This window comes from Platalea leucorodia (assembly GCF_965183815.1).
Source record: "Platalea leucorodia genome assembly, chromosome: 5".
NCBI classification, from domain to species: Eukaryota; Metazoa; Chordata; class Aves; order Pelecaniformes; family Threskiornithidae; genus Platalea; species Platalea leucorodia.
In genome coordinates, this window is record NC_138827.1 from 44,675,910 (window position 1) to 44,702,771 (window position 26,862).

The 26,862-nt window shown below is 38.8% G+C and overlaps 1 protein-coding gene across 2 annotated transcripts in view; it reads right to left on the reverse strand.

The window, feature by feature from the left end:
* The window catches only part of VAV3 (vav guanine nucleotide exchange factor 3), a 180,291-nt gene that overhangs the window by 110,381 nt on the left and 43,048 nt on the right, over nucleotides 1-26,862 (reverse strand). For both annotated transcript variants that reach the window (XM_082311703.1, XM_082311702.1), the window contains exons 3-5: nucleotides 4,928-4,986; nucleotides 3,977-4,042; nucleotides 720-828 (exon numbers count right to left, since the gene is read on the reverse strand). In XM_082311703.1, the coding sequence (XP_082167829.1) occupies nucleotides 720-828; nucleotides 3,977-4,042; nucleotides 4,928-4,986 (234 nt within the window). The remainder of the gene's footprint in view (nucleotides 1-719; nucleotides 829-3,976; nucleotides 4,043-4,927; nucleotides 4,987-26,862) is intronic.

Sequence of the window (26,862 nt, forward strand, 5' to 3'; positions counted from 1 at the left end):
AAGAAAACAACTGTCCTAAAAAATATATCCTGTCATAGCCACAGACTAACATTTTCCAGAGCAGAAAGCACATCTCTGAGGAAGGCCAGACAAATACATTATGGTTTCTCCCAATTAGCAAGTAAATTTTATTGCCTAAGTTTAGATTTTTTCCAAGACAGTTTTGAACACTGACCGTGGTACCTTTATATGATAAAGTGAATAAGCTACTTATCCCCATTCTCACTAAGACCAATCTAAACATCAACAAAAAACTACATGATTGAATAAGCAGGAATTTCATTGGTGTGAAACAATTACCAGTTGTCCTTGTTAGATTAGCTGTCCAAATTATGGCTGAAATAACACTGTTTCACAACATTATAACTTAATTTTGAAGTAGAACACTTTGAAGCAAGCAGTTAATTTAATTGGTCTTAAAATAGCTGGTCAATCTTACCATTCATCACTGGCAATCTTAACAAATCAAGTAATTATTGTATTTCATTTTAAAATTACATTTCTTTCAAAAAATTACCATAGTTAACATTTGTTCCTCTGCCAAAACAGCCTGCAAAGTCTTATATTGGAGATAATGCACTGCACATGACACCTCCAGGTGCAACTGAGCATGAGTGAAGTTTCAGTGAAACCGGCTATAGAGAGATAATTTCACAAATACTGAATTTCAAAAATATAACTGCTATTGTTTGAAAATAGCTAGGAATTGGAAAACGTACGGGTTGCTGTGCTGCTTCATCTTTCATTAGATCTTCATAAACCTCCCCACCTTCATCTTCTCCATACACGCAATCATACAACTCTTCATCTTCATCAACACCAGTTTCACTGAAAGGAAAAAGGAAAATAATAAGATAATTAAAAAAAAAAAAAAAAAAGCTGTGTGGCACAGGCAAATTACCATCAGCTCTGCAAAGGACCACTGCTCATAGGAAAAGAATTCTACAGTAAACAAACAGATTAATTAATAGAACTATCTAATAAAAAGAACTCATTAAGGGAAATTAAGTCCATTCATTTTCTTTCCTCGATGCATTTAAAATATGATCGTATGAAATCCACACAACACTGAAGACTGCATGAATTTAGAACCACACAGGAACTAAATCAGGCACCAAAAGCAGCTTGTCAGGACAGTTTTGTCACGAGGTACTGTCCAGCCGCTCTCTTCTCTTTGTCCCTTTTGCACCACGACCAGTGAAGAGGAGCTGCCTCTCCTTCCACTGCACTGGGATGTGAGACACTGGTACAGGTATCCTTCCTGCCAAAAGGAAGGATTATCTGCGGTAAAATACACTAAAGACTGCAGAGCCAGCAGCCGAGAGCCTGTACCTCCACACCATAAGCCAGTATCTTGATCACCTCATGGCAACCTTCAGCTACCCAAAAATGAAAAACACAACCTTTCAAACCAAAAATCAGACAGTTCAACAAAACAGAGTATGGACAAGAAGTGTCCTCCTATTACCCAGACTACAGAAACACCTCAGCATAAAGTCAGTGCTCAACTCTACCATCAGCTAATTCAGCTTCATTAGAGTCACTGCTAGAGTTTTGCCTACTTTGCACTAGGACCGTATCAAGACCATAATCTCTCTTTCACTCACATTTCTTAGGATATGCCTACAAAAGAATTCTAAAAGATATTGAAAGTAGTCCAGTCACAATAATACAGAGACTTGATCAGATGTGCTGATAATTTTGAGATTTGTGTTGTAGGAAGATAACACTGAAATCCTTCAGAGTAAAAAACAAATTGAGGATCGGTCCACTAGAACTAGGAAGGACAACCATTTCTGTAAGTGGATCGTCAGTACTCAAGAACAGGACATCAGAAGCTGTACTCGCAGAGACTAATGATTTCAAAGAAATCAAAATGAATGAGAATTGCTACCAACACAGCTGCCACATGGACTACTTGGAAATGCCAGACAAAATCACTATGTCTGTAGTCAGGACTATATAGAGAAATTAAGTGATTTTTTTATTTCTCATTAAATACGTATCATTTTTTTTTTGTTGCTGTTGTTTTAATCGAGGACATCAGAATGATAAAGTAAGCGTTAGAAGTTTCAATAGATGGAATGATTAAAAAAAAAATATTTGGGGGGATTCAACAGAAGACAGAAATTGCTCACATCCCTTCTTTTTCCAACAGATACCATGCCCCAGGAGAGCTAGAAAGCTCAGGTGCTCCAGGTTAGTCTAACATTGCAGCTTGCACCAGTGATGATGGTGTGCTAGCATATCACATTAAACACTAGCAGCTGTGTCAGATGCAGCACAGACACACTCCATTTTATCATCTATGCTCCAGGGAACAAAAGCTGGCAAAAAGGCAGAGTAAGGATAAAAATATTTAACTACTCCAGCTCTTTCTGACAGAAGGCCTTAAATTCCTCCTAAATTCTTTAGACACCATTTAAACTCAGGGACAATTAGATTAATTTTAGTCAAATACACTTACTAATTAAGATAAACTAAAAAATGTGGGTCATTTGCATCATTCACTGGCACTTTTGTTTCTTATGAAGAGAGTACTTCTTGAATTGCTTCCTCCACAATTGAGACAGCATGTAACTATGAAATTTCAGTGACTAATATTTGTATTTGATGCAAAAGAAGAGATACGAATCTCAATTTCTTTGGTATGATTTGTTAACTTTTTTTTTTTCTTTAAATGAAAGACTCTCCCAGTAATGAATTTATATACCTTTTTAAGAACTGATAGAAATATTATTTTCAAACAGTGCTAATTCCACCACATCAAAGAGATGAGGACATCACCTCTAGCCCACTTAGATCTTAGAGGAGACTGCAACCAACTCCTACCTTCTGCACGTTCAGCTACACAGAGTGAAAAGTAGCTATCTATGAGACAGCCAGTCAGCTGCAGGAAACATGGAGAAGCTTTGCAGGGAAGGTGATTAAGTTGAGCAATGCCAGCCATGGTGGGGTTTCCCTTCTTTATAGGCAGTAAAGAAACAACTCCACGGTATGAACAGCAGCTACAGGGTAGTCAGGCATTGGAACAGGCTGCCCAGGGAAGCGGTTGAGACTCCATCCCTGGAGGTATTTAAAAGAATGGTAGACGTGGTGCTCGAGGACATGGTTTGGTGGTGGACTTGGCAGTGATAGGTTAAAACGGTTGGACTCGATAATCTTAAGGGTCTTTTCCAACCTTAACGATTCTATGATGCTATACTTCACCACATCACAGCAAGCGACATATAATGTGGCCAGAGCCAAGATAAGAGCCAGATGGGCACTAGTGAGGTGAGTGACAGTGAACTTTGAGCTTTGGGACAGTGAGCTCTGATCCTAGCTCTTGTCCAACATGATTCCTAATGGATCTTGAGAGATCCTAGCCATAGGATACAAGAGTAGCTCTTCCTGACAATTTTTTATGCCCAGATGTATTTATTTCACCAGTCTGCAAAACAAAACTGCAGTCTACCATTCAATACTACACAATATGTCCATGTCTATCTTACTTGTACCTCAAAGCCAATGTATAAATTGGCAAAAATTAATAATCCTGCAAACACTCAGAGAGGTAAATGCACTCATACTAAGAATTTCATTGACTTTAGGGAAACGACCCACTTGAATTATGATCCAAACATGCATTTTCTTTGCAAGTTCAAGACAATCTCCTTGGGTCCCTTACAACTGATATTGTAATTCTATGAAAGCATTCTCATAGTACAGACAGGTAATTTAAAAATGCATTCATGATTTACTTTGCTACCAGCACCCTCTGTGAAACATGCTTCCTGACATATATAAATGCACTACAATCATTCAGATAAGCCTTCATAATTAATTCTTCCTGGTCAGCATAATGGCTAACTGAATCTTTTTACATCAAGTAAATATCTCATTCTCATTAAAACTGTGTTCTACAGCATCATATAAATAATAGCATGCAACTGAAAGCCAAAATCTTTAATTTAACTGAAGATTTACAACATACTCTATTAAATCAGGAAGACCTTTGTAGACATCTTCATCATCAACGCTTTCTTCTGTAGGGAAGGGCCTATAGAAAGAAAAATAGCATGAATTATAGACAGCACTAGTCTAGTCACATAGTGGGTTTTTGTTTGGTTTCTAAAATTTTCACACAGATTACTGTATGTTAATGTGTTTGTATGTTCCCCGCTTTCTCTGAAGAACAGTATCTGTGTATTTAGACTTCTATATATTAATACTTAACATAATAAAAAAATCCTACTGAATGGGGTTGTTTATAAATCACCAGTAATATACATCATTGTCAGTTTTTCAACTGAGAATATTAACTACTCTTTTTAGCACAGGACATGGATTACATAACTGGCTAGGGAATTTTGTCTATGTTTTAAAAACATCATCCATTCATATATGATAAGACTGCTGAAGCAAACTATTCAAAAAGATAGAGAACACCAAAGCATGAAGTCTTTCACCTTCTCTCACAGCCCACAATTATAGTTCATGAGGTTAGGTCTGGTTGGGTGTTTTTGGTTTCTTTTTGAAAATGAGAATCTCACAAACTTGCCAGTTTTGCTGATTTTTAGAAGGCAGAAAGAAGAGAAAACCTATTTGCCTTTACACATATCAGCATTGCATCAGCCTGAGTTACAACCCATGTGTCACAATTATCACACAAGTTCTGTAATACTAACTGTTCATTTGTTCACCTTGTGTTTCAGCATGAGAAGTAAATGCAATTCAGGCACTTCAGTAAGTGTACCAGAGGTAGAAGATACCCTTCTGAGCTCCTCAGAGGTCCAGAGGCTTGGTTCCCTGTCCACTGGACAATCTATCTGGTTTACAACCAGAGAAGTTCTGGGGGACACTGCCTATACTGCCTCTAACAACTTTTCCAAGGAGCATCATGCAAGAGGCATTATTCCCACTATTCACTAGGGCAATAACATACCTTATTCCTGTGCCTATTGCAATAGGAGTGCGAGAAAGTTTTGAAAGTGTTTCTATCACCTGGAGAAAAAGGAAACAGAAACCACGATTAGTTGTAGAACGGTACCAATAGAACATTTTGTTCTCTATTGTTTAATTATCAGCAACACCATTTTCACATCGAATGATATAAACAGACACAGAATCTGGCTGTGCCAAACACTGAGTGCACTGAACTTCCACGAATTTCCCATGAGCTGGTCCTCAGTGCTTTTGTACTGGGGGATGTGGTGGGAGCACAAAGAGAGGAAAAGGGAAATCTCTTATTTGCAAGTTTTAGCACAAGTAAAAGCCAATTTAAATAGATTTCAAACCAGGTCACGTTTGTCACAAATTAAGACATTCAATTTGCAATTGTGCCTGGATGCAATTGTAATCAAATTTTATCTTGCAGACTGCACTGAATATTTTTTTTACTGGAGCTCCAGAAAGAAAATCCGGCAGTATTAATCTGAGCTTTTCCAAACGCTGGCCAGAAGAGGGAGCCAAATGCCAAATCAGCAGAACGCCACCTTTTCAGGACCGGCTTGCAAAGGAAAGGTAATCTCTTATTAGCCAAGCAGTTAAAGAAGCTGCACGTTTGAGCCAATAAGCTTTGTTTATTTTTAGAAGATGGCAGCAGTCTGGAAGATCTCATTCTAAGAAAATACCTCCTGTAAGCGCTCAAGTTTATATGGTCCGAGAGGGAGAACATTAGGGAGGGTACAATACATGTACACACAGTCACATACACAGGAGTTACCTTGCTGTCAGCTGTACTAATACAAGACCAACTTGTAGTCTGCATAGCATGTTCTCTCTGTTACAAATATTTTCTCTTATTTTGAGCACTATCAGATTGATAAGTCTTATTTGCTAGAGAGAGAAAAAGAGCCAAAATGATACCCTGTCTGAATCTCCCTGCTTCCAATGACAAGGTTCCCCTACACTTCCCAGAAGTTTCAGGCTGGGTCTTTACAACTTAAAATCCATATTAAGCTGAAGTGACATTTCCAAAGAAGGTTTTTATCAGTAGTATTGAAATTCAGTATAGCAATTCTACATTCCATGGGCATTTGGGAATAATCTCTACAATTAAAATTGTTTATTTTTGAAGTTCTAATTACAAGACTAACCTGACCATAAAGCACAGAGTTAAAAGTAGATCTCTCAAAGGAATGACAATGACATGTTTACACAGGAGAATGACAAAGTAAAAACCACAGAGAATAATCACCAACTACAGAGCTTAAACTGAAGTTACAAAGCCTCCAAATTGAATCAGGTCCCATATGCAGATGAGCAAAATTTAGAATGAACCAAGTTATACTACTCCTGTGAAAGGAATACTTTGGGTTCATTTAAGCTGCTGTGAAAATTAATGTCACAGAAAATCTGGTTTTGCCTTACAGAAAAGTCAACAAATAATAAAAACAAATAAATATGCTATGAACATAATCAAAGATGCAGGCACATTAATTCCCCTATGAACAGAAGTGCAATGCAGCCTAAAATAAGTTTTGGAAACTGTGAATAAAATTTGATTGAATAAACCATAAAGTTAACTAAAAACTATTTCACATTAGTCAAAGGCTCAAAAAAGAAGACAGACTCCTGTAAAAACTCTTGCTGTTACAGGGGAGTTCTGGCTTCTGTACCAGGCAAGAACCTGCCCCTGCACACCTGCGAGAATCCCAGCACAGGACTGCAAGGGCTGCTAAGCCGCATGAGACGAGACACGGTGGGAAGTTAACCAAAAATTCAGTACGTGTCGAAATGATCTGTCCTGACAGATGGGTGAACATTGATTGGCAAAATCACAGGAAAAGAGGTTTAATGATTATCGAAACAGAGGGGGGCAAGTCTGGCGAACTAAATATCCCTTTCCAATGCGTAATTTCCCAGCACACAAAAAAATCTTTTGCAAACTACTCCACCCACGCAAACCCTTTTCCTTAGAGGGATTCTCACTTATCTAGCATAATCAAACCCAGTAGAAGTATGGCTTACTCTTTACAGCTAACTGTGGTTGCTTCAAGGTAACACGAAAAAGAACTGCACAAAAAAAAATTATTCATTTTAGGAAGGTAACTAGCAAACGTTATTCCCAAAATGTACCACCAAATTACATTTTACAGCTATCAAACAAACAAACAAACAAAAGCAAGACTTATAAATTAAGAGGAACAGAAACACTTTTTCAGGAACTGATGTGAAACCTTCATTTAAGGAAGAGAGGGGGGACAACACACACACACACACACACACACTGAGCAAGCCAGGAAAGCGTTTATGAGAACACGCACGCACAGAAAAGGAGAGAGAAAGGAACTGTAAGACCAGAGGAATCAGAAGACTGCTAGTAATTTTCACTGCTCTTAGAACAGTGAAGGTCTGGCACTGCAGGAAGAGCGAACTAACATGCTAGGAAGCCAACAGGCAGATTTCTGTCAAAAACTGAACACTGGATAATCCGCTAAGAAGAAAACCGTCATCATCACAACAGCTGTCAGTATCTCGTACAAGACACCCTGTGTTCTCCAGAAGTTCTCCAAAAGGACGTGACAAAGCATGGCCACGCTGGCATCACAAAAGGGGAAAGGTAATGGGCAGAGATTGCTATTCTTCTATTTCAGAACAAAGCAATTAAGAACTGAGGACCATCAACCACCCCAATGTGTATTTAAGATTAAAATACTAACTGAAAACAGGCATAACTTCCACAAAATGAAAGGCAATGCTTGCCCACTGACCACTCCTATTAAAGCACAGCTTAAAACAGCACTCTGTCAAGAAACAGAACGGTTTCTACTGGGGGGTCTTGTCCTTGCTGCTGTAGTTTCCTTCAAGAGTTCTGAGAAAATATCAGGAACACTTACACAAGTAATCATATGTGAAACTACCACTTCTGGTAAACAAACTATTTCATTATCACATACGTGGAAATGTATTTGCTCCAACATGAAGTGGGACAAAGAAAGATTCTCCTTCCACGTGAAATGTCAGTTCTTTGGTTCTGAGCCACTGCAGAAACTCTTAAGAGTTCCTGAATTTCTAGGTCCATGGGGAAGGTCACAGTTACATATGGGCTGAGTTCTCAGGAAAAAAACCAACAACAGAGTTTCAACAGACATTCATCAAAACAATCAAACTAAACTGAGCAAAATGTCCGATTTTCAACAAACTGACAAAGAAAGACTCGGGAGTTTTTCAGAACAGTTCTACTTTGAAGCCCTATACAGTTGATGTGAGGGAAGCTATAATACAGTGCAATTCTGAACTCCAAAATTACAGTGTACTATACACATGAAAGTCCATAACATTCAATTTAATGCTTTTCATGTGCTTTTTTTGCCTTGCTCTCTTCCTTTCAGCAGAGCTTTAATCCGTTTTACCCATTTAACCCTAAATGATCGCCCAGTTCTCTTCCACTGCAAGGACTCAGACAGATGCTCCTGTACCTTTGAACGAGGCTAAACTGGATCTTAGCTAAAGTGCAGAAGTAGTACTCCTTGCTTGTACAAAGTCCAGAACAACAGGGCTTCCAGGGCTGGCACTGCTCTGCAACAAACAACTGTACAAAGGGCTGCAGGGCCTTTGCATGCACACTATCACCAGGAGCAGGCAGAGAAAACTAGATACCGAGTAAAGATTCGTATTTATGTTCTGACTAGCTACGACACGTGAAACAAGTAACGTTTCTATTCTAAAACACCCTGCAACGACTACATCTCTTGATGCTGGAAAGCTCAGTAACTCTCTCTGACCCTCCTGCAGACAACCTGAAATTGGGAGATGCTAGCAAGAGACTTTCAGGCATAAAAGGAAGCCCCACCTGCACCCGCCTCAATACAGCTCCTTTGCACTAATGCCATCAGACAGAGGCTAAGCAGCTCTTCAGAAGTCACATCAAAGCCACACTTGCTTCAAGAAGATGAGAACATCCAAGTTTATTTTTCAGTATATAGCCAGTTCATGCAAAATACGACACGAAATTCAAATCTACGCCCCTGCAAGAGGAAGCGCACCTCAGCCTGCGCCCCAGTGAGTGGCTCTGCTCCTCATTCATGTTTCGAGCGCAGCTGGCAAGAGCAATGGTCTCGCACTACACATTAACTTTTTACTTCATGAATTACTCGTACAGCAGATTTTTTTTGGCTTGGTATTTATTATTGTTTCACTTGACTTACTGTCACAGGTCAGACTCTCCAGTTTATGTAAGCACTTTCATATCCCTTGCCAAAACATTATTTGGTAATTTCCTGCAGCCATACTCTTCAGTAATCACGTCAGATATTCCTATGCATACTTACAGCAGCAGTACGCTAGAGGGACTATTTTACTTCTTTCCATAGCAGTGGTGTGTCCGAGTTTAAAATGTGCCTTATTAAGTATTTTGGTGGGGGTCACTTTTTAATCTTGTTGCTTAAAAAAGAACTTAACAAATCACGCAGTTCAAGAACACACAAAGTACATTTTAAAAGTACTTTACCACTTTTAGAAGAAACAGAAGAAAATCATTTTGCAATTCACTGTCTCCCCAAACAGGCAACATTTCCTTGCTATTGACAACTGCTGTCAGCACTAGGCCCGTATTTATATTTCTGATGTTTACCTAAACTGAAAACGTGAGGTGATCAACAAATGTTGATGGCAACAGTTTCATAGTTTATGCCAATAAGCCTAGAAAGACTCACTTGTGGGTTAGATCTTTAAAGCAGTTGTTTCCATGTATGCACTTAAATCAGGATATGTTTTTCTAAGACACCATAAAAGTCACCCAGAATTCACAACCATATTACACATCAAGTCTTTTTCTCAAAATCTGGGCATCTAGCTTAGTATGAGTGTTGCATTTTGTTGAAAACTTAAGTTTTACTCCCTCCCTTGAAGTTAATTTATTTAGCAGATAAATAGAAACAATTAACATAACATAAAGCAGTTATTTGCCAATAAAAAATATTTCTAATACCAACCTACTTTTTGACATGCTACTTTTTGATACATGCACATGAGTATTGAAAGGTAGGGAGTCTTGAGACATGTATGTGCACACATTAATTATCTGGATATATACATACACAGCCCAAAGCTCTGGGCAGATTATGAAAAACAAAAAGCTAAAGCAAATAGAAATCCAACGTTCCTAGAGAAAACAGAGACATATACGCTCTGCATCACTAGGGTAAGTCTCTTGAGGCCAATTCCAAGTGTCTCATATCCAGGATACTTCAAAGCCAGAACTGCTACTCATGCCCACATGCTGAGTGAGTTTTCATTAGGCTGTTTTCACTCATACATCAGATGGGGGGGCGGGGGAGGGAGGAGGAGGAGAGAAATCATCATTTTGCATCTCTGTCACTCAGAGATAAGATGAAATTGCTATACATAAATATATTCTCAAATTACTCATTTTAAGAAAGAAGGTTTATCTTGTACTACTCTGCAGTTTACCAGGCCCCGGACAACCCTGGATCAATACTTTTGGGGACGGGGGGGACACGACACGACATATCTTAATAATTTACCATAATCCAGCACTAACTTTTGAACCAAAAGACCTCTAGGAACTGTTACATTTACATCTGCATTTAACTTGGCTGACAGATGTGAAAAAGGACATGTAGCCAGACAACTCCAGGGTGATTACACAGCTGCTGATCTAATGAGCATATTATTCCAAGTAAAGGGTGTTCATAAGTTAAATTGAACATTTTCTCTCCATCTGCCTTGTTCTGGTAACATAAGTGTTAGTACTCTGTGTTGGTTCAGGTTAGTTTTAATCAAACCACAAGCCTCCAGGGAAGGAGAAAGGATGAGGGCTTTTCAAAAAACACAGAATGAATGAAAATAAGAAACACAGAATGAATGAAAACTCATGGGGGGGGGGGGGGGGGGGGGGGGGGGGATGGCCTAAAAGCAAACACTTTGTTTCACATAATGGCACCTCTAACAGGCCCTTAAAAACAAAATTTCAAATACCAGCTTTGCAAATATGCCTCTACTAAATACTGCTATGGCATACACTGAACTGTCGAAGTCATACAGACACAAACATGTGAAAGGCTTCACATATAGCTGAATACTGATTTTCATCTCATTCAAACAATTAAATCCAAGCTTTAGGTGTAGAACACTGATAGCTGCAATCCAAAGGAAAGTCATAAATTTACTTTCCACAGGAGTAATCACCAGCTGCGGGATGCCACCCGTTTCCTCACTGACATCACCTTCAGCTGTCCCGATTCTGGCATCTCTCATTGTCCATGTCCATTCTTCCACTTCCACTGAATTACATCCTCAGGAAATACACCCGAGGACCACTCCGTCCTTCTTTCCCTCATGGCTTAGCACTGGTATAGGAGCAGTAAGGAAAATAGCCCAAATGTCCCAGGGAACCATGGCAGAGAAATTCACAACCCCGAGCCAATTTTTTTTTGTGACTGACAGGAGCCTGCCAGCAATTCTGAAAAACAGTTTGAAACCAGATGCCAAATCCTTTTATGCAGAGGAGCAAGGGTAACTCGACTGCTGTAAAAGCTGTTTTTGGCAGTCATGCGCGTTTTCTCTGAACACAGAGCCCCAGCTCCCAGCTGCGAGGGGAGACCTCAGAGGCGCTGCCCGGCTGCTGGGGGGAAGCCCGGCTGGCCCCGGGCATGCAAACCTCCCCTCCTGCCCTCCTGGGTAGGAGCTACCACACATGCATTGCCCTAGGGAAGTCTCATCTTCCATCCCTTTTCTCCGGCGTCTCCACAGATAAAGCGGCAGGAAAGTCTTTCTCCGGAGTAAAAAAAAAAAAAAAAAAAAAAAAAGCCAAGACAAAAAACCTCCTGGGTGTTGCCTCTTTCTGTCTGTAGATAAGCTAACTACAGAGATGCAAACTGCTGGGACTTCAAAAGCCCTGGGGAATCAACAACTATACAAGATGCAACATTTTCTCTAAAGCCTTGCAGTAAGGAGAGGTGAGGCGGGGAGGAGGGCAGTTTGGCACCAGACAGGCAAGCAGAGCCAGAGAGATAGAACATAATTAAAAAAAAAAACCAAAACAACAAAAAAAAAAACCACCCCACACTCCGGAATATGTGAGAGGACAGATGACCTGATGCCCAAAAGGACAGGTTAAGGCTGGGCATATTTTCCCCTTTTAGTAAAAAGAAAACAACTGACATTAAGTTAGAAATATCCGAAACTGAAGAGTTCTGTTGTTTTCTTTTCACATCTCTAAATAATACCAAGCAACACTTGATGTCCTATGTTTACATTACAGAAGTAAAGTATCTATAGCGTTTTATCTCTAAGACAGTAATTAAAATAAAAGCATAAGTGTAGTTTCCAGCAATAGCAAAGGGCAGGTTGGACCCCTCACTAACCAAACCCCTCCTCCACTCCTTTCATGCACTGAACACTGTTAACATTTCATCCCTTTTATAGGGAGTGATACCTCTGATCCTGAACTGGAATAGTGGGACTGGCAGATGTAACTACATGGGGCTGCATACACAACTCCTAAACATTACTTACCATAAAAAAAAAAAAGAGAAGCAAAACTGAATGCTCTCCAGGAATTCGTAAAACTCAATGCCATATTACTAGGACTATAATGAGCAAGTCTTTTGATAATCAGTATCCAATTATGGACAGAAATGTATACACATTAAACAAAAGTTGTGCTTAAAATCCCATTTTTTCAAACTTTAGGTCAGTGACGAGGCTACAGTTGCTAGTCCAAAAGCACGAAAGCTTCCCTAGACAGTTCTGCTCTTATAAGGAACTGAGAAAATCCAAATTGCACAAGCAGCACAGTCCTGTTCGTCTCTGGGTTCGTGCTGTCCAAAAGGCCGAGACGCTCAGCGAAGGAAGCGGGGGGAGAGGGGGTTTTAGCAGCAGCTTCCTGTCAGCAGCTCGTGGTTTTGGTTCTATGAATACCTCCCAGCCCTCACCATGCCTTCAGGGGCTTCGGGTTTGGGGTGGGTTTTGGGTTTTTTTTTTTTGTTTTTGTAAGATGTTGCTTAAAGAATAACAACCTTACTTCGAGCGCTGCTGCGATATAAACGGAGCACTTTGAACACTGCAGCTATTAGCATGAGTGCAGACCGCCTTCAAGCACACTGTCCTTGTAAAAGTCAGAGAATGAAATAGGATTTTGTCCCTTCTGGTGCATTTATTACATTTCAGGTTTTGCATGGAGGGCAAAGGAATATAAAAGGATATGCCTAGGACAGTACTGCAAAACAGAGCTGCTATTGAATCATTTCAGTTCCCTTCACAATAAACTTCATAAGGATAACCTATACTTACAAACAACATCTTCAAACTGTATTCAGCTTTGATCAAGTGCTTTCAATGCTTTGTAAACACTGTTATTGATGATAACACAACTTTTTTTTTTTTTTTACTGTATTTCATATGGGTCATAACACTAAACAATCAATCAAGGACAAAACAGCTTTTTTCCTGCATTTTAAACAGCAGATTTTAATATAATCTTAATTTTTTTCCTAAATGTAAGCATGCATTTTAAAATCCTTACTGACTTAACAGTGAGATTATCAAAGGTGTTCAGACTTTGAACAGCTTATTTTCTTTTTAACAGGACATAAATCAATGCTGTGTGATTATTAAAGTTGTATTTCTTTTGCCACTGTCCTTTAACAGACTTCAAAAGACTATTTTTACATGTTTGAAAAGAACAAGCAAATTCTCTAAACTGCAACCACCAGCTTGTACACTACATATAGATTTTGGGTGTTCTTGACCTTGGACGTTTAAAATTAGCATACAAATGTTTTAGAAGGAAACAAGTGTTTTTGTATTCATTATTGATTGCACCTCAAATATTGTTTCAGGTATGCATCCTGGAGTTTAAGTGACATGTGGTTTCTTCACTCCCGCTGTATTATTTCACTTGAATATTTAAACTGATTCCTTGTCAATTTTGATATTAGCAAGAAAGATCTTCAGAGGAGACTGTGCAATGGAGTTTTTCTTCCTCTCTTCTGCTAAAAGCAGAGGAAGATCTTTCTCTTCCTGAGTGAACCAGTCACTGCCACACTTCTCCCTTTTCTGAATTTACTTTAACCATTGATTCTAAATTCAACTAGAGCACGGCTTTGCTGAATGGTACCAAGTCACACTTGAACCACGAACTGAGTTTACTCCAGTACACCATCACTGAAGATAAGAATATTTATTAGGGGTAAACATACAGTGTATACACATCCCCTCATTCTCTGAGAGAAAAAAATTTCTCCTGCTACAGTGGGCAGCGCAAAGGGAAGTGAGCTGTTCTCTTTGATGCAATTACCCTCCAACTTGCTCACAGCGGCTTACAAAAGCCTAAGGCTATCTTCAAGCCTCATACTCCAGAGATCTCTCTTCTGTACCAGAAGAGACAAGGGAGTGGATCAGTCCATAGGAAAAGCATCGCACTTACCTTCAACACTACAAAAAGATACACAGTACACAGGATGGCATAACTCACTTTTACTCTCACTGTCTTCCACTCTTATTTTAAAAATCATCATCTCTGATACAGGGTAAAAAAATTATACGTGGAAGACATCCTGCAATGGCAATGGCAGTACTATCAACTTCTGTTATAGAAACCTGATAAGAGCAGTGGTTTGGTTTTCCCCTAATAGTCTGTTCATTTAGATTAAAAAAAAGGTAACTACACTTACTGTAGTGAAAGAAAATACAAAGTGAGATTTATGTTCTCATTATGTTTGCACCTAATTCTCCTTGAGCTGGATCCTTATACTGAAAATTACAAAATGAATGACACTAACTTGCTAATTTTATTTGCTACCGCTTCATTATTCTCTTGCTTTGTTCCCTTAAACATGCAGCAGCTTGCAGGTCGTATTATCTATGTATGTATCTTTCCCCTCAGAAAGAGTACTGCACTTCCAAAATGCCACTGCAGAACTGCACAACCAAGGGAAAGTGGGATTCCTCTCTGTTTTCTTTTTTTTTTCCCTAAATGTTTGTAATATATTTGTACTTAATAGTAATAACCTACAAAATACAACTTCAGTGCTAGTCAGCGTCTGACTGACATCATATCCTCCTCTGCACTGACGCTGACGCTGTCCTTATACTGCCTATGACAAGATTAGGCCAGCCGAACCTCAGAGAGCTTACCATCTAAAAGATCAGTGAGAAGACAGAAAAGACAGACAACCAAGACACTTAAGGGTAGTTCATTTAAGATGACTTCTTTTTTGAATTTTCATTTTTATCTAAAGCACACATCTATTTAGGTCAATGTTTTTTTCCCAAGCCAGCCACCTATTAACATTGTAAAACACCTAGGTATTTGAATACAAGCAAAACAAATATAGAAGTATTTGAACAAGAGAATAATTGCAGAAGATAAAAAACTCTTCACATCTGTACCAGGCATAACATCGTATTAGGTGTTATGCCCATATTATTAAAAGAGTCAGAACCAGATCTCCTAACAATTCCACATCCCTGGTCCGTCCTGTCCTTCCTCCCCACCAGATATAAAACAGAGGTGGGACTTAGGCACTCTACACTCTATGACCTGATGCCATCTCTAGTTAAGGAAACAATATTTGCTTTAACTCTTCCTGTCCTTTTCGGGGAGGGCAGGGGGAGTGTTATTCATGGATGCTCTAATACAACTGTGGGGTTTCAGGAACTCTATTTTTCTTACAGGAATAAAAAGCTTCAAGTACTGTTTTAAAGAATGCTTTATTCTTCTGTTGTATCAATTTCTTAAGATGCATAGTAGCCAACATGTCTGATACTAATCTAAGAACTGCAGCACCAGACCTAAACTGCAGAGAGGAATCAAATTTCTTTATAATGTATCTAACAATGTTAAGTGGCTCATATGAGATGTCCTTCAGATAGGGACTTGTTCTTCAGTTTTCACTTGTCTGGAGATTTAAAGATGATTTTGAGTTCTTCAAGTACACGATAGGTATCAGAGTATGTATTTTAGATTTAGATACTGTGATAAATAAGAGCAAACCACAGATACCTATCACCAGCCATTTAGTTACGTTTAATATTACGATGTCTCTTGGGATTTCACCAACACTATTGACATCAGAAGTTTCTGTCCTCTGCCTTGTGCTCTTCGTCCACGTGTTCCTGCCCTACACTTCAGTTTGCTACTGTCTTAGCTGCGCTAACCCAGCTGTTAAGCATGGTCATATCATAAATTACATCAGAGAGTTGATAGGCAGAGAGAGAGGGAGGGACTGATTTCTTAAAATGTTATTCTAAAGGGCAGATGAGCTTCTCTGCTCATTTCCCAGCTCAGCCACACCAACAGGTATCCTGCCAGGACAAAGTGAGCAGAGCAAAGGAGAGGCAGTAACTTCTGACATTAATATTGCCTCTTAAAGGACTACACCTCACTTTTACTCTATAGGGTTTATAGGCATTTCCAAATATTTTGTGTGGAATTGTGCTTAAAAGCATTTGTGAAAGGGCACAGGACTGAACACGTCCCAGATTGGTAACAGGTTATAAAACTTCATCTCAGGCTGACTTCAGTCCTAATTATTCACGACAAAAACACCAGCAGCACATGGAGTTCAGTGAAACTCTTCACGTGAACTGAGTTGGGCATTTCAGTCCAATACGGTGTGTCCAAACCAAATACAATATCCGTTTAGTCCCACTACAGGCAATCTCAGCAGAGGCCTAACAGTGAACGAAGGCAAGATCAACTGCAGGCAAGCAGATGCACCTAGATAACACACCATGAGTAGTGCTGAAAACTATTCTCTGTCCTAGACAACAATAAGCTCCCAGAAGAGGCCATGCTTTACGAACATCAGGCTGCCACAGCTTTTGCAGTCAATGCACAAAGTCATTTTGGGGAGATAAAATTAGGAAAAAATATATTGCCATCACCTGACCCTTGTATAAGCACTCTAGTTTTATCTAACATACAATATGAAAGATAAACCTTACGTGATACCAATATTCTCTTAGTAGTTTGTCATAGGTATTATGGTCTCATTGAAAGGCAATGTTTGTGGGAAAGAGAGTTAAATTTTCGTGGGTCAACTCCCCGGGGCGGGGAGGGGGAAATTTTTTTTTTTCAAATATCTAAACCTTTCTTCAGGTCAGCAACAAAATTCACAGATTTCACTATAAGCACAGGTTGGGAGCAAACATTTTGAATTTACAGTCCATGTCTAGGAGCAACCTAATTTGAGTTACACTTCTACTGTCTCCATTTTTTATATCAAACTTCAAATCTAAAACAGAGATCAGTTAAAATGTATGCAAGTTGATGAATGCTAAACAAAGTGACTGAAACAGCCTCAATGCCAAAATTTCAAAGAAGCTGTTAAGCATTAGTGCTTGTAGTTTTATCCCACGCTAACTGTAATGTTTCTTCAAATTGTGTCCCTCAATATATTTCCCTTTTTACTTGGCAAGCACTAATTTTACTGTTCACAGATATTTCCAACTGCACAGAAATTCTCTTGCTGCACTCATATCAAAAATAGTAGTTTCAGGGATGAGACTGCATCAGAAACAGTGAAATAAAGCAATGCTTAACTGAGGCAGATCTGTGAAATGTTATCTTCAGACAGCAGTGACATTGGAGGGTTTGGAGAGAGAAGTTTTGGGAAAGATGAGAGAAGTCAACAGGAGAAAGATGTCAGAAGGGAAGTTGAAGGAGAGAGGGTGAGGCAATGAAGAGGAGATATCTCATTCTAGGAAAGTAATGCCAGCTTCTGAAGAGGTTTGAGATGACAAAAACGTCATCTAAAAACTAGGAAACAAAATAAGAAAAGTGAAACGAAACCTGAAAAGCAAATGAAATATAAAACGAGAACAAAATGTCACAGTTCCCTCAATGGTAATTTGTTTCCAAAAAAGATGCTGCATGTTTTCCACAAAAAGGAACAAAAATATCAACGTATGAATCTTCTTTGCTAGCTATATCAACACTGTTAGCTTGTCGCTGTAGCTGAGGTACTTACAGCACGCACAGCGCACACAACTTAAGATTTTGTGAGGTATGTGGATCAGCTCAGTAAAAGGTACAGACATCAGCATCTGTTCTGAAGCTAGATTTAACTTTTGAAAAGTTTTCATTACTGCTGTTCAAGAATAACACACCCATTAAAACCACTCTTATACAATACTTCGTGTACTGTAGACTATGGAGAAAAGCTTTTAAGACCTGTGTTACAACAAATTATAACTACTTATTTTATATTATGACAAAGTTCTAGTTCTAGGTCAAAATTTATTATTACATATGTAACAAACAGGCCAGGCTACTGCAGTACAAATTTAATTTTTCAGTGGATTTTTGATTACTCAGGTACTTACATTTCCCACTGTCTGCGACACTGGGAACATGCACACCTGGCCTCCATCTTCAGAAGCCTACTACAACTTATTTACATCCAACAGAGCAGGCAAGGAAAAAGGGCTTCTGTCAGGATTTGCTTCCTTGCTAGTTCAATGCTGCTCCGGCTGTGAGGAGCTTCACAGCAAGGGGATTTTTCCGTTAAGGATTTCGTCTGCCAAGTGAACTAACATGGATCAATTTAAAGCCATGATAAGGTCTGAGGCACTCTGTCGGACAGATTCTTTTCTACCAGCCAAGCATCTTTGATACAATCGTACCAAATCACAATACGTTTTTGAGAATGCTAACCTTGCTTTTAACATTTTACCTAACGTTATGAAACAAATTTATAGCTGAAATCCGCTGCATACCCAGAGCTCTGCACTTGCAAACATGCAAGAAAACACAAGTTACTTTGATACCATACCTATGTGAATGACCAATTCCACTGTGTCTGAGCAAATTGTTTTCAACATGCACACAAATAGCAGAACAAGATCTAATATTGGTAAGTTTGAGTAGCTACTATCTATTAATATTTTTCATTATATTAGGGGAGTGAAAAAGTTTTTAAAATAATCTCATGCCTCAGCATAGCAAGCAGCTCAACTTCTACATGAGTTTATGTTATTTTTACTTGGCAAAAGCAATATGTTCTCTCAAATGCTTGTGAAAACAGCTGCCTCTAAACCAGCACCTGGATTCATCTTCACTTCTCATTTCTGGGAAACCACTTGGAAAATAACATTTTGGATTTTCTTTCTCAGAGTGATGCAATAAAGCATCTTTCATGCCTCCCAGAAAAATACCTCTAAGGAGAAAAAAAGCTTATGCTCACTAACTCTTATTCACTCTCCTGAATAAGACACATCTTTTCTCTTAGCCTTAACCACAAGCATCAAGACTACTTTCCCATTTGGTTTACTTCCAGATACTCCATCTACTTCAATGGTAGGAGATGAAGACCTGTCTTTTAGCATCAAGCTGTGTCTATGTTACTAGGCACAGGTGCTCAAATTAAAAACAACAAACCAATGCCTCAGCATCCAAATTAGCTTCTACACAAACGAGCAAATATCATTATCTTAGGCACTCTATTTGTCCCCCCTGAACGAGGCAGAGATTTGAAACCACACTAGCCCTGAGCAGTAACACACAAACCTGATGAGACCCTCCTGCACACCTCCTGCCTCCCAGTGCTGCCCAGACACCTGCTAGTGGACATGAATACTGGAGCAGTAAGAGCGGCACAGAGAACGGCAGCCCTTGCTGGCCGGAGCTGCTGCAGCAGAACGCACTCACATCAGCAGCACGAGTGAAAAAAAGCAGGGGTCTTCTTTCCATCATAACTTGAGGGTCTGAACAGCCAAGCTGTGGTCTCCTCCATGGAAAGGGAGAACGTAACCAACTCGAGTCACCGCAATGGCCTTGCGGCCTAACTTCACACCAAAGTTTTACACTCACAAAAGCTGGTGCACCATTAACAATGTCTCCGATTCCCCCACCACCACCACCTTTTTCCCTTTATATGCCAGCACTACATGGAGTCTCTGCTTCTGCAAACACACACACAAGCAGAAATGTACAATACCGTAGAGCACGCTACACTTCCCTGCCTTGTACTGCGCCCTCCATTCAGCCCAGAGGCGTGCATTGGCAGAAGACTTTCTTGCTATTTCTATGTAGCATTTTCTCTGGGAAGATCTTGATCAGCTTCTGGAGTTCATAATTCAGGCTTCTAAAAAGTGCCATCACTCAGGTACTTTTTGTTGCCTTATTTTCTGTGACACAACCCTTGTTTTCTGTATTTGAACACCAGCAGTAGTTTTCACAGTCCCATTTGTGAGTACTGATTTGATTAGAAATAGAAAGCTGAACCTTCCTCTCAGGTTCAATGTTCTCTAATTCAGTTTTAAATGAGGAATCAGTTACTGCACCTTGGAATTTGATAAATGAACTCTGAGAAACTCAGGAAAAGTAAATCTGGTGTAAGTCCAAATTTCTGACCTCTTGAGACATCACAGCAGTTCATATATGCATGCATTGATCAATATTTGTTATAGACGCCAGTACATGAATGATCTCTCCTAAACATCCCTCTACTGCATACCAAACTGACTATTTTTTAATGTCAGCTTTTTTAAAAATTAAGAGAGGGAAACATGGTTCTAAGAAAAATCTACAGCTCAGAGTTAAAACATCCTTTTGAGTCATTCCGAATAAATGAAAACATATTTTATGGCTTGGAATTTTAAAATTTTCAAATAATTTTATTGAACAATTTGTTTGCGTCAAAATTATAAGTTCCTTCTTTGCAGCTTCATGTCAAGAGCTTTGGGGTTTTTTTCAGTTTAGACAGAGGAAATAAAACTTTATCACAACATCAGTGCTAAGAATTCTTTTTCCTTTCCAGAAGTTTGCTGGTGCCAGACGACACTGAAGACTTGTTTCACTGTGCTATTCAACATATAAAAACATGCTCTGAACCAGATGCAAGAGGAAGCAAACAAAACCACACTTGTAAATTTCTTTACATGACCAAAATGAGAGAAGACACCCTGATATTCAAGTTCTAACAAACGTATAAGAGGAAAAGAAGCTGAATTGCAGGATTTCCAACAGAGCTACAGTTGTCCTCTTGCAAGTAGTGAGTGCTTATCTGCTAGGCAGAAAAATTTGAAGATGTATTTAAATAAGCACAGGAATAACAGGACCGGTCTCCTGGCAAAAACCAAGAGACAAAACAAAACTGCAGAAACAAACCTGAAATGCAGAAATAGAAAAGGCCCAAGAAGCTCTGTAGAGAGGGGGACGTACACCGGACTGCAAAGCAAAGTGATGAGAGAGGCAAAGGATGAAGGCAGCGAAGGAGGAAAGGCAGTGATGAAGAGCAAACAGTAACTAACCAGGGAAAACGATTTTAGACATTATGTGATGAGAACATAATTAAGTAGCAACGGTCATACAGATTGCGTTCTGTAGGCGTAAGGCTACAGCAAGGGAGAACGCAGGCCAGCACCAAAAGCCACACGTGAAGGAAGGAAACCGGTAACTCTGTGGTCCAGAGCCTGCAGGGAGTGGTCAGAGCAGTCTGCTGTCTCTGCTTGCCCACTTCACCACCTTCCTGTGTCTCATCCCCCATCGCTTTTCCTTTTCATTTTAATACAGACCGATAAAATATCATCTATATAACTTCAAAACCAACGAATTTTAAGAAATCCCAGCAAAGCTATAAACAGGAGAGCATGAAAACATTTTATCCCGTACACGTCCCATACTTCTGAACCTGGACCGTGAGGGAGACATGCGCTGCTACTTGGTAAGATTATTGCTTTTTAACGTGAAGGTTGTAAGTAGCACCTTTTCCTAGTGTTTAGGAGACTACTCAAGGCACAGGTGCACTACTCACTTCCACAAGGGAAACAGACATAAAGAAATATCTAAAAGCTCTACAATTTGAATAGAAATATTCTCATGCATTCCCATTTAACTCCATAACCAGCATCAGCATGCCTAGTGCTGCTGAACCAATGGTTAATCTAATTAATAATACATACAAAGGCAACATTTAAAAGCAGTCTGGTTGTGGCTCCTACAGATTCCAAATTTATGCCACCCACCTGTGAGTGCCAAATCTCCATCAAAAAAACAAAATGTAAATGTGAATTACTCTGTAAAAGTTCAAAATCAAAGTGCATGTTACATTTAAGTTCCTAGTATTTGAGCTCTTTCACTAAGTTTTGGATGATGTTATGTAATGCTTGCTAGGTATAGGAAAACCACTTTGTCTTTCCTATGTTCTGAAAAAAAATGAATTCCTATTCTATTTTGTTTAACTTTATAAGGAAAATGTCTGTAGAAAGTGAGACAATATCAGGATTTTTATTTATTTAAGATCAGATGCCTGGTCTAGAATCCACTTTTTCAATCACAAACCACATGCTAAAGTGTGTTAATAATATTAATATAAATAAAAAATATTTATCCTAATCTAAAGCAGCCTTGTACTAATTTGGCCAGGAAAAACCTGTTTGTTTTCTAATTAAGGTACAATCATGCTTCAAACAAACATTTTCCACCACAAAATATGCAACTGAGAAAAAAAACATCTTGTATCCAGTCTACATCCAGCCTCCAAGTTAGCATATACAAGAATGTAGACCTCACCACTTTGAAAATGGTATGATGACATTTCTAATCAGGTGGTTTAAGAATTTTCATTAACTTCGCTGAGCTAATATTTCAAGACTCATAACGAAGCTTGTTTCCAACACCCAGATTGTTTCCCACAGATCATACAGACTGTCTGTGTCCATCCACTACATAGGGTACTCGGGTCGTCTAACCTTTCTTTTTAGCCAGCTGAAAAACTCTAAGGGAGGTCCTTCCCCTCCCCAAATCAAAACACATTAAAACTTAGTCTCAAAATAAACCCAGAACTATGTCACTCAATGATACTTAGTACACCAGAATAAGTTGTAAGGAGGCTGCCACATACAGAAGTGCCTAAATATCAAAAGATATATATATATATATATGTTGTACTTTTCAAATAAATCAGTGGTGACCAAGAGATACACTAAAATCATAAGAAATTGCAACAGTCAAGTAAATATCTTAAATGCAAAAGAAAGTGATCTCAAGAGAAACATGCACAGCTATTCCTGGCTGGCCCTTTGTTTCAAGCAGCTTTGACATTTCCTCTTCACTACCTATCCAAGCAAGGAAAGCGTTTAAAAGAAAACTTGCAGGTAAAAAAAAAAAATTATTAAGAAATTTGGTCTCACACCTTGTTCCACTGCTTTTGAAAGGACAGCTTTTGAAGGCAAGAATACATTGTATGGGATCATTACCCCACATGCAAACTACCACCTCTTATCAGGACTTTAATAGCGATACTATTTAGACAAGTAGAGCCAACTGTTTGGACAGTGGCTGCCACAAGCTTGGCATTGTTTCCTTTCCTAATGCCACGTTTTACTTTGCAAATCTTCACGGGCCGTGTTCTGTGAGGTGCTGGGTGATATCACCTCCTCGTCATCTCCCCGAGCCCAGAAGCAACTCCCAAAGTATATTCAGGTACCTCAATCAGTCAGAGGGCATACAGCTACTGCTATGCCTCATACCACTCAGGAAGATTATTCTCTTTTTACCTAGCACTGGCAGAGGAAAAAGCTACATAATGTACTACTGAGTCACTGTGAAATCAACAGCATCTCTGCTTCACACTTAAACCGCTCTGTGAGTTGTGGACAACAGCTTACCCCAGTGAAGGCTGAATGGGAAATTGTGGAAAACTCCCCACCCCACCAGTGACCTTACATTCAGTTTTTTGCTCTACTCCCCTGCCAAGGGCACAGGCAGTAAATCCTCCCTCAAGTCATTTACATATTTTGGTAAAAACTGGATTATGTAGTGTGCTGAATTATTCAGCTAATATCAATTAGCCACTGCAGGAAACACACATCGTGCTTGCACAACGTCACCGATGTATTTTTGCTCAAATCAGTTCTACTTTAGAAACACTTTAAACCTATCAGCATCTTAAAGTTCATTTTTGAGGAAGGAAATGTATTTACCATAACTAGCCCTCAATTGGTTTTTTTTTTAAGTAATTCTGTCAAGTGTCCCTTACATGTTCACAGAACAAAATGGTTTTCAGTTAAAGATATATTCAGACCTACACACAACTCGATTTTATTTGGGAATTTTATTAAGGTTAAAATTTGCATATAAAATATGCTCAGAACAGCACCTTCCAAGACCTCAAATAATATACTTTTGTCAGCTTCCTCAGCATCACCCTGCATTGTTGCTACTTCGTATCAAAGGCTCTTTACAGGCAGGTAGGTCTTGAGACCTATGCTGGCATAATACAGCTTTAAACTGTAACTGGGTGAAATCTAAGAACTGATTTACTTGTAGAGGTTAGCAGTAGCTGAAGTGTGTCATTTAATTTCACTTTTGTTAATCATTTTATTTGACAATACATTTAATTTCTTCTGTAATATTACTTTCTACTTACCAACTGTCATTATTTACAAGTGGTTTTAAACAGGTTCCCAAGTTTATCAGCTAATACGTTCATCAAAATTTTACACTGAATTATTTAATTATTGAATGGTTATTTTGGAAGTTGAATCCTCAGTTTTCAACCACCATTTCACCTTCAAAATCTCATGAAGAAAGCCATGAAAATGCAAACAATCTGTTTAATAGGACTTCTCCAAATAAATCTCATGTCATGTTTCACAGCTAAAAGCATTTAAGATCCAAAACGTAAGATCCAGCATTTCTGCTGTAACATGTTTTGACCAAAACAAAAAGCCATCTCCCTAAATACACTTAATGTTTGCACAAAAAGATGCATTAATTTTCCCAGCAAGATAGTCTTTATGATCTCCATCTCCTACAAACGATATTAACTTTTCAGATTCATAACTATGTTGGAATACACTCTTCTGACTTATTTTTCCATTATCAAACTATTTCAAGTACCCATCCTTTTCAAAGGCATGCTGTAGCTGTGCATCTGACATTTATTCATAACACAACTACTGCGTCAGAATGAAAAACAGAACACAATTCTTTATTAGCAAACACCTCTCTAGCTCTGTCACCGACATGTTAAGTAAAAGCTCTCTAACACATTTTGTAAACATTTCTCACTAACTTATACCTGTTTCCTGCAGCAAACCATTCACTGCAGGTTTCACTTTCTATTGAAATTGGACAGAAAAAGCAGTGAATGAAATTACAACCGATCTAACTACCAGAGCATTCTTCAGGCTAAACAAACCCTGAATTTTTAATACTTAAAAAGAAACAAGCAGCAACTACTGTCTTTAAAAATATGTTGTTATTGTTGGGGACTTTTTACTCCAGTACACTTCTGCTTTACACAGGAGAACTACCAACCGTGAACAGCTGGCAGGTGGTCTCCCCCTTGCCTGCACGAAGAGGGGGAGTCTACAGACTGAGCAGAAAAAAATCACAGTCTGGCTTTCCACCAGCATACTAACATCTCCCAGGTTTGGCCCCACGATGTCATTAGCAGCTAGTCTTGGAGAATGCTTCCACTTGTTTGACTAACTCTTCAGAAGAAATTCCAACGCTGCACAAGAGATGGTTTAAGCCACCATCTCCCTAGCTTGCAATTTCTCCTTCTTGGGCAGAGTTGAAGAGCAGCTCAAATGTCTCTGGTGGAGGTTTAGCACAGATACCCTTCGATAATGTTTTAAACTCATGAGATATAGAGAGAGAGGCTAGAAGACATCTTTCAGTAAGAGAAGTTTAGCTATTTCAAATCATTCCAAGGAAAAGATAGGAGGAAAAAACCAAACTTAGTAATTACACTTTCTCTTAACTTTTTTATATTGCAATGGAGCAAAGAAAGTCACCAACTTTATTATTTTAAAGCTATGCATAGATAATGTATCGAGTTAATTGAATTGCTGTTGTCATCATTAATGCATACAACAAAAACATCTGGCAAGCAACACAGGGACTGATAATTATTTCAAGTTGCTCCCTTCTTAATATCCTTCCTGTTTGTTTTTTTCTGCTTCTTTGTTTCCTAATGTTTGATTTTTGATGCAGTCAGCTAAGATTCAAAGTGAGCTGCAGGAAATAATAACAAAAGCAGATAACAGTGCACAAATGTGTTCTAGGTAATTCATAATGTTGCTTGTGTCAGTCTCTTGCTCAGACAAAAGGCCAGGCACAGAGGAACAACACTGCACATTAGGAAGAACACAGTTTACCAGTATCATAGTAATTAAGCTAAGTTTGTTGTAATCAAAACTCTTCAAGGATGTAGCAGTAAGAAACTGAACGCTGTCTTATGTAGATCCTACACAAAATCATTTCCCATTTTAAACAGGGTGCCTGGTTTAGTATTACTTTAGAATAAGCATCCTACTGTATCTTGCACATAACCTCATATGGCTTATTTCGAGACAGATTTGTTGGTTTGTTTGGGGTTTTTTGGGTTTTTTTTGGTTTTTTGGTTGTGTTTTTTTTTTTTTTTAAATCAAAGATCTTCCCAGAGTCTCTTCTGCAACCTTTATTAAAATCTCAAGTAGACAAGTAGAACTGAAATATGTCAAATGGGTCGATTCAAATAGATCCAAAGCTAGAAAACAGACAGCAGAAGAAAAAGAGGTGGAGACAAGGAAAACCAGGAAGGACCTTAAAGGCCCAACAAACATAAGAAGTGATAAGCCACATATTAAAGAGCTGAATTAACGCTTTTACAGTAAACACAGCATAAACAAACAAATCACGAAGATACATTGCTTAAATCCAAAGGAATGTGGTGGCATATGCATTTTTCAACAAGAACAGTAGACGACTTTTTGCATGCTAATTAAGCATGCTAAAGTGCATCAACACTAAAGCACCTTGTACAGCCTGCTGTCCCCTATTACCTAAAAATCTGGAGATATTGTACTATTTCAATACAGTAGACAAGCACACAGGCTGTCCTTGACCCGCTTATATTCAAATACAGTAACTAAAGCTGCACTGTCACTTCATCTCTTACCATCATTTAACAGTAG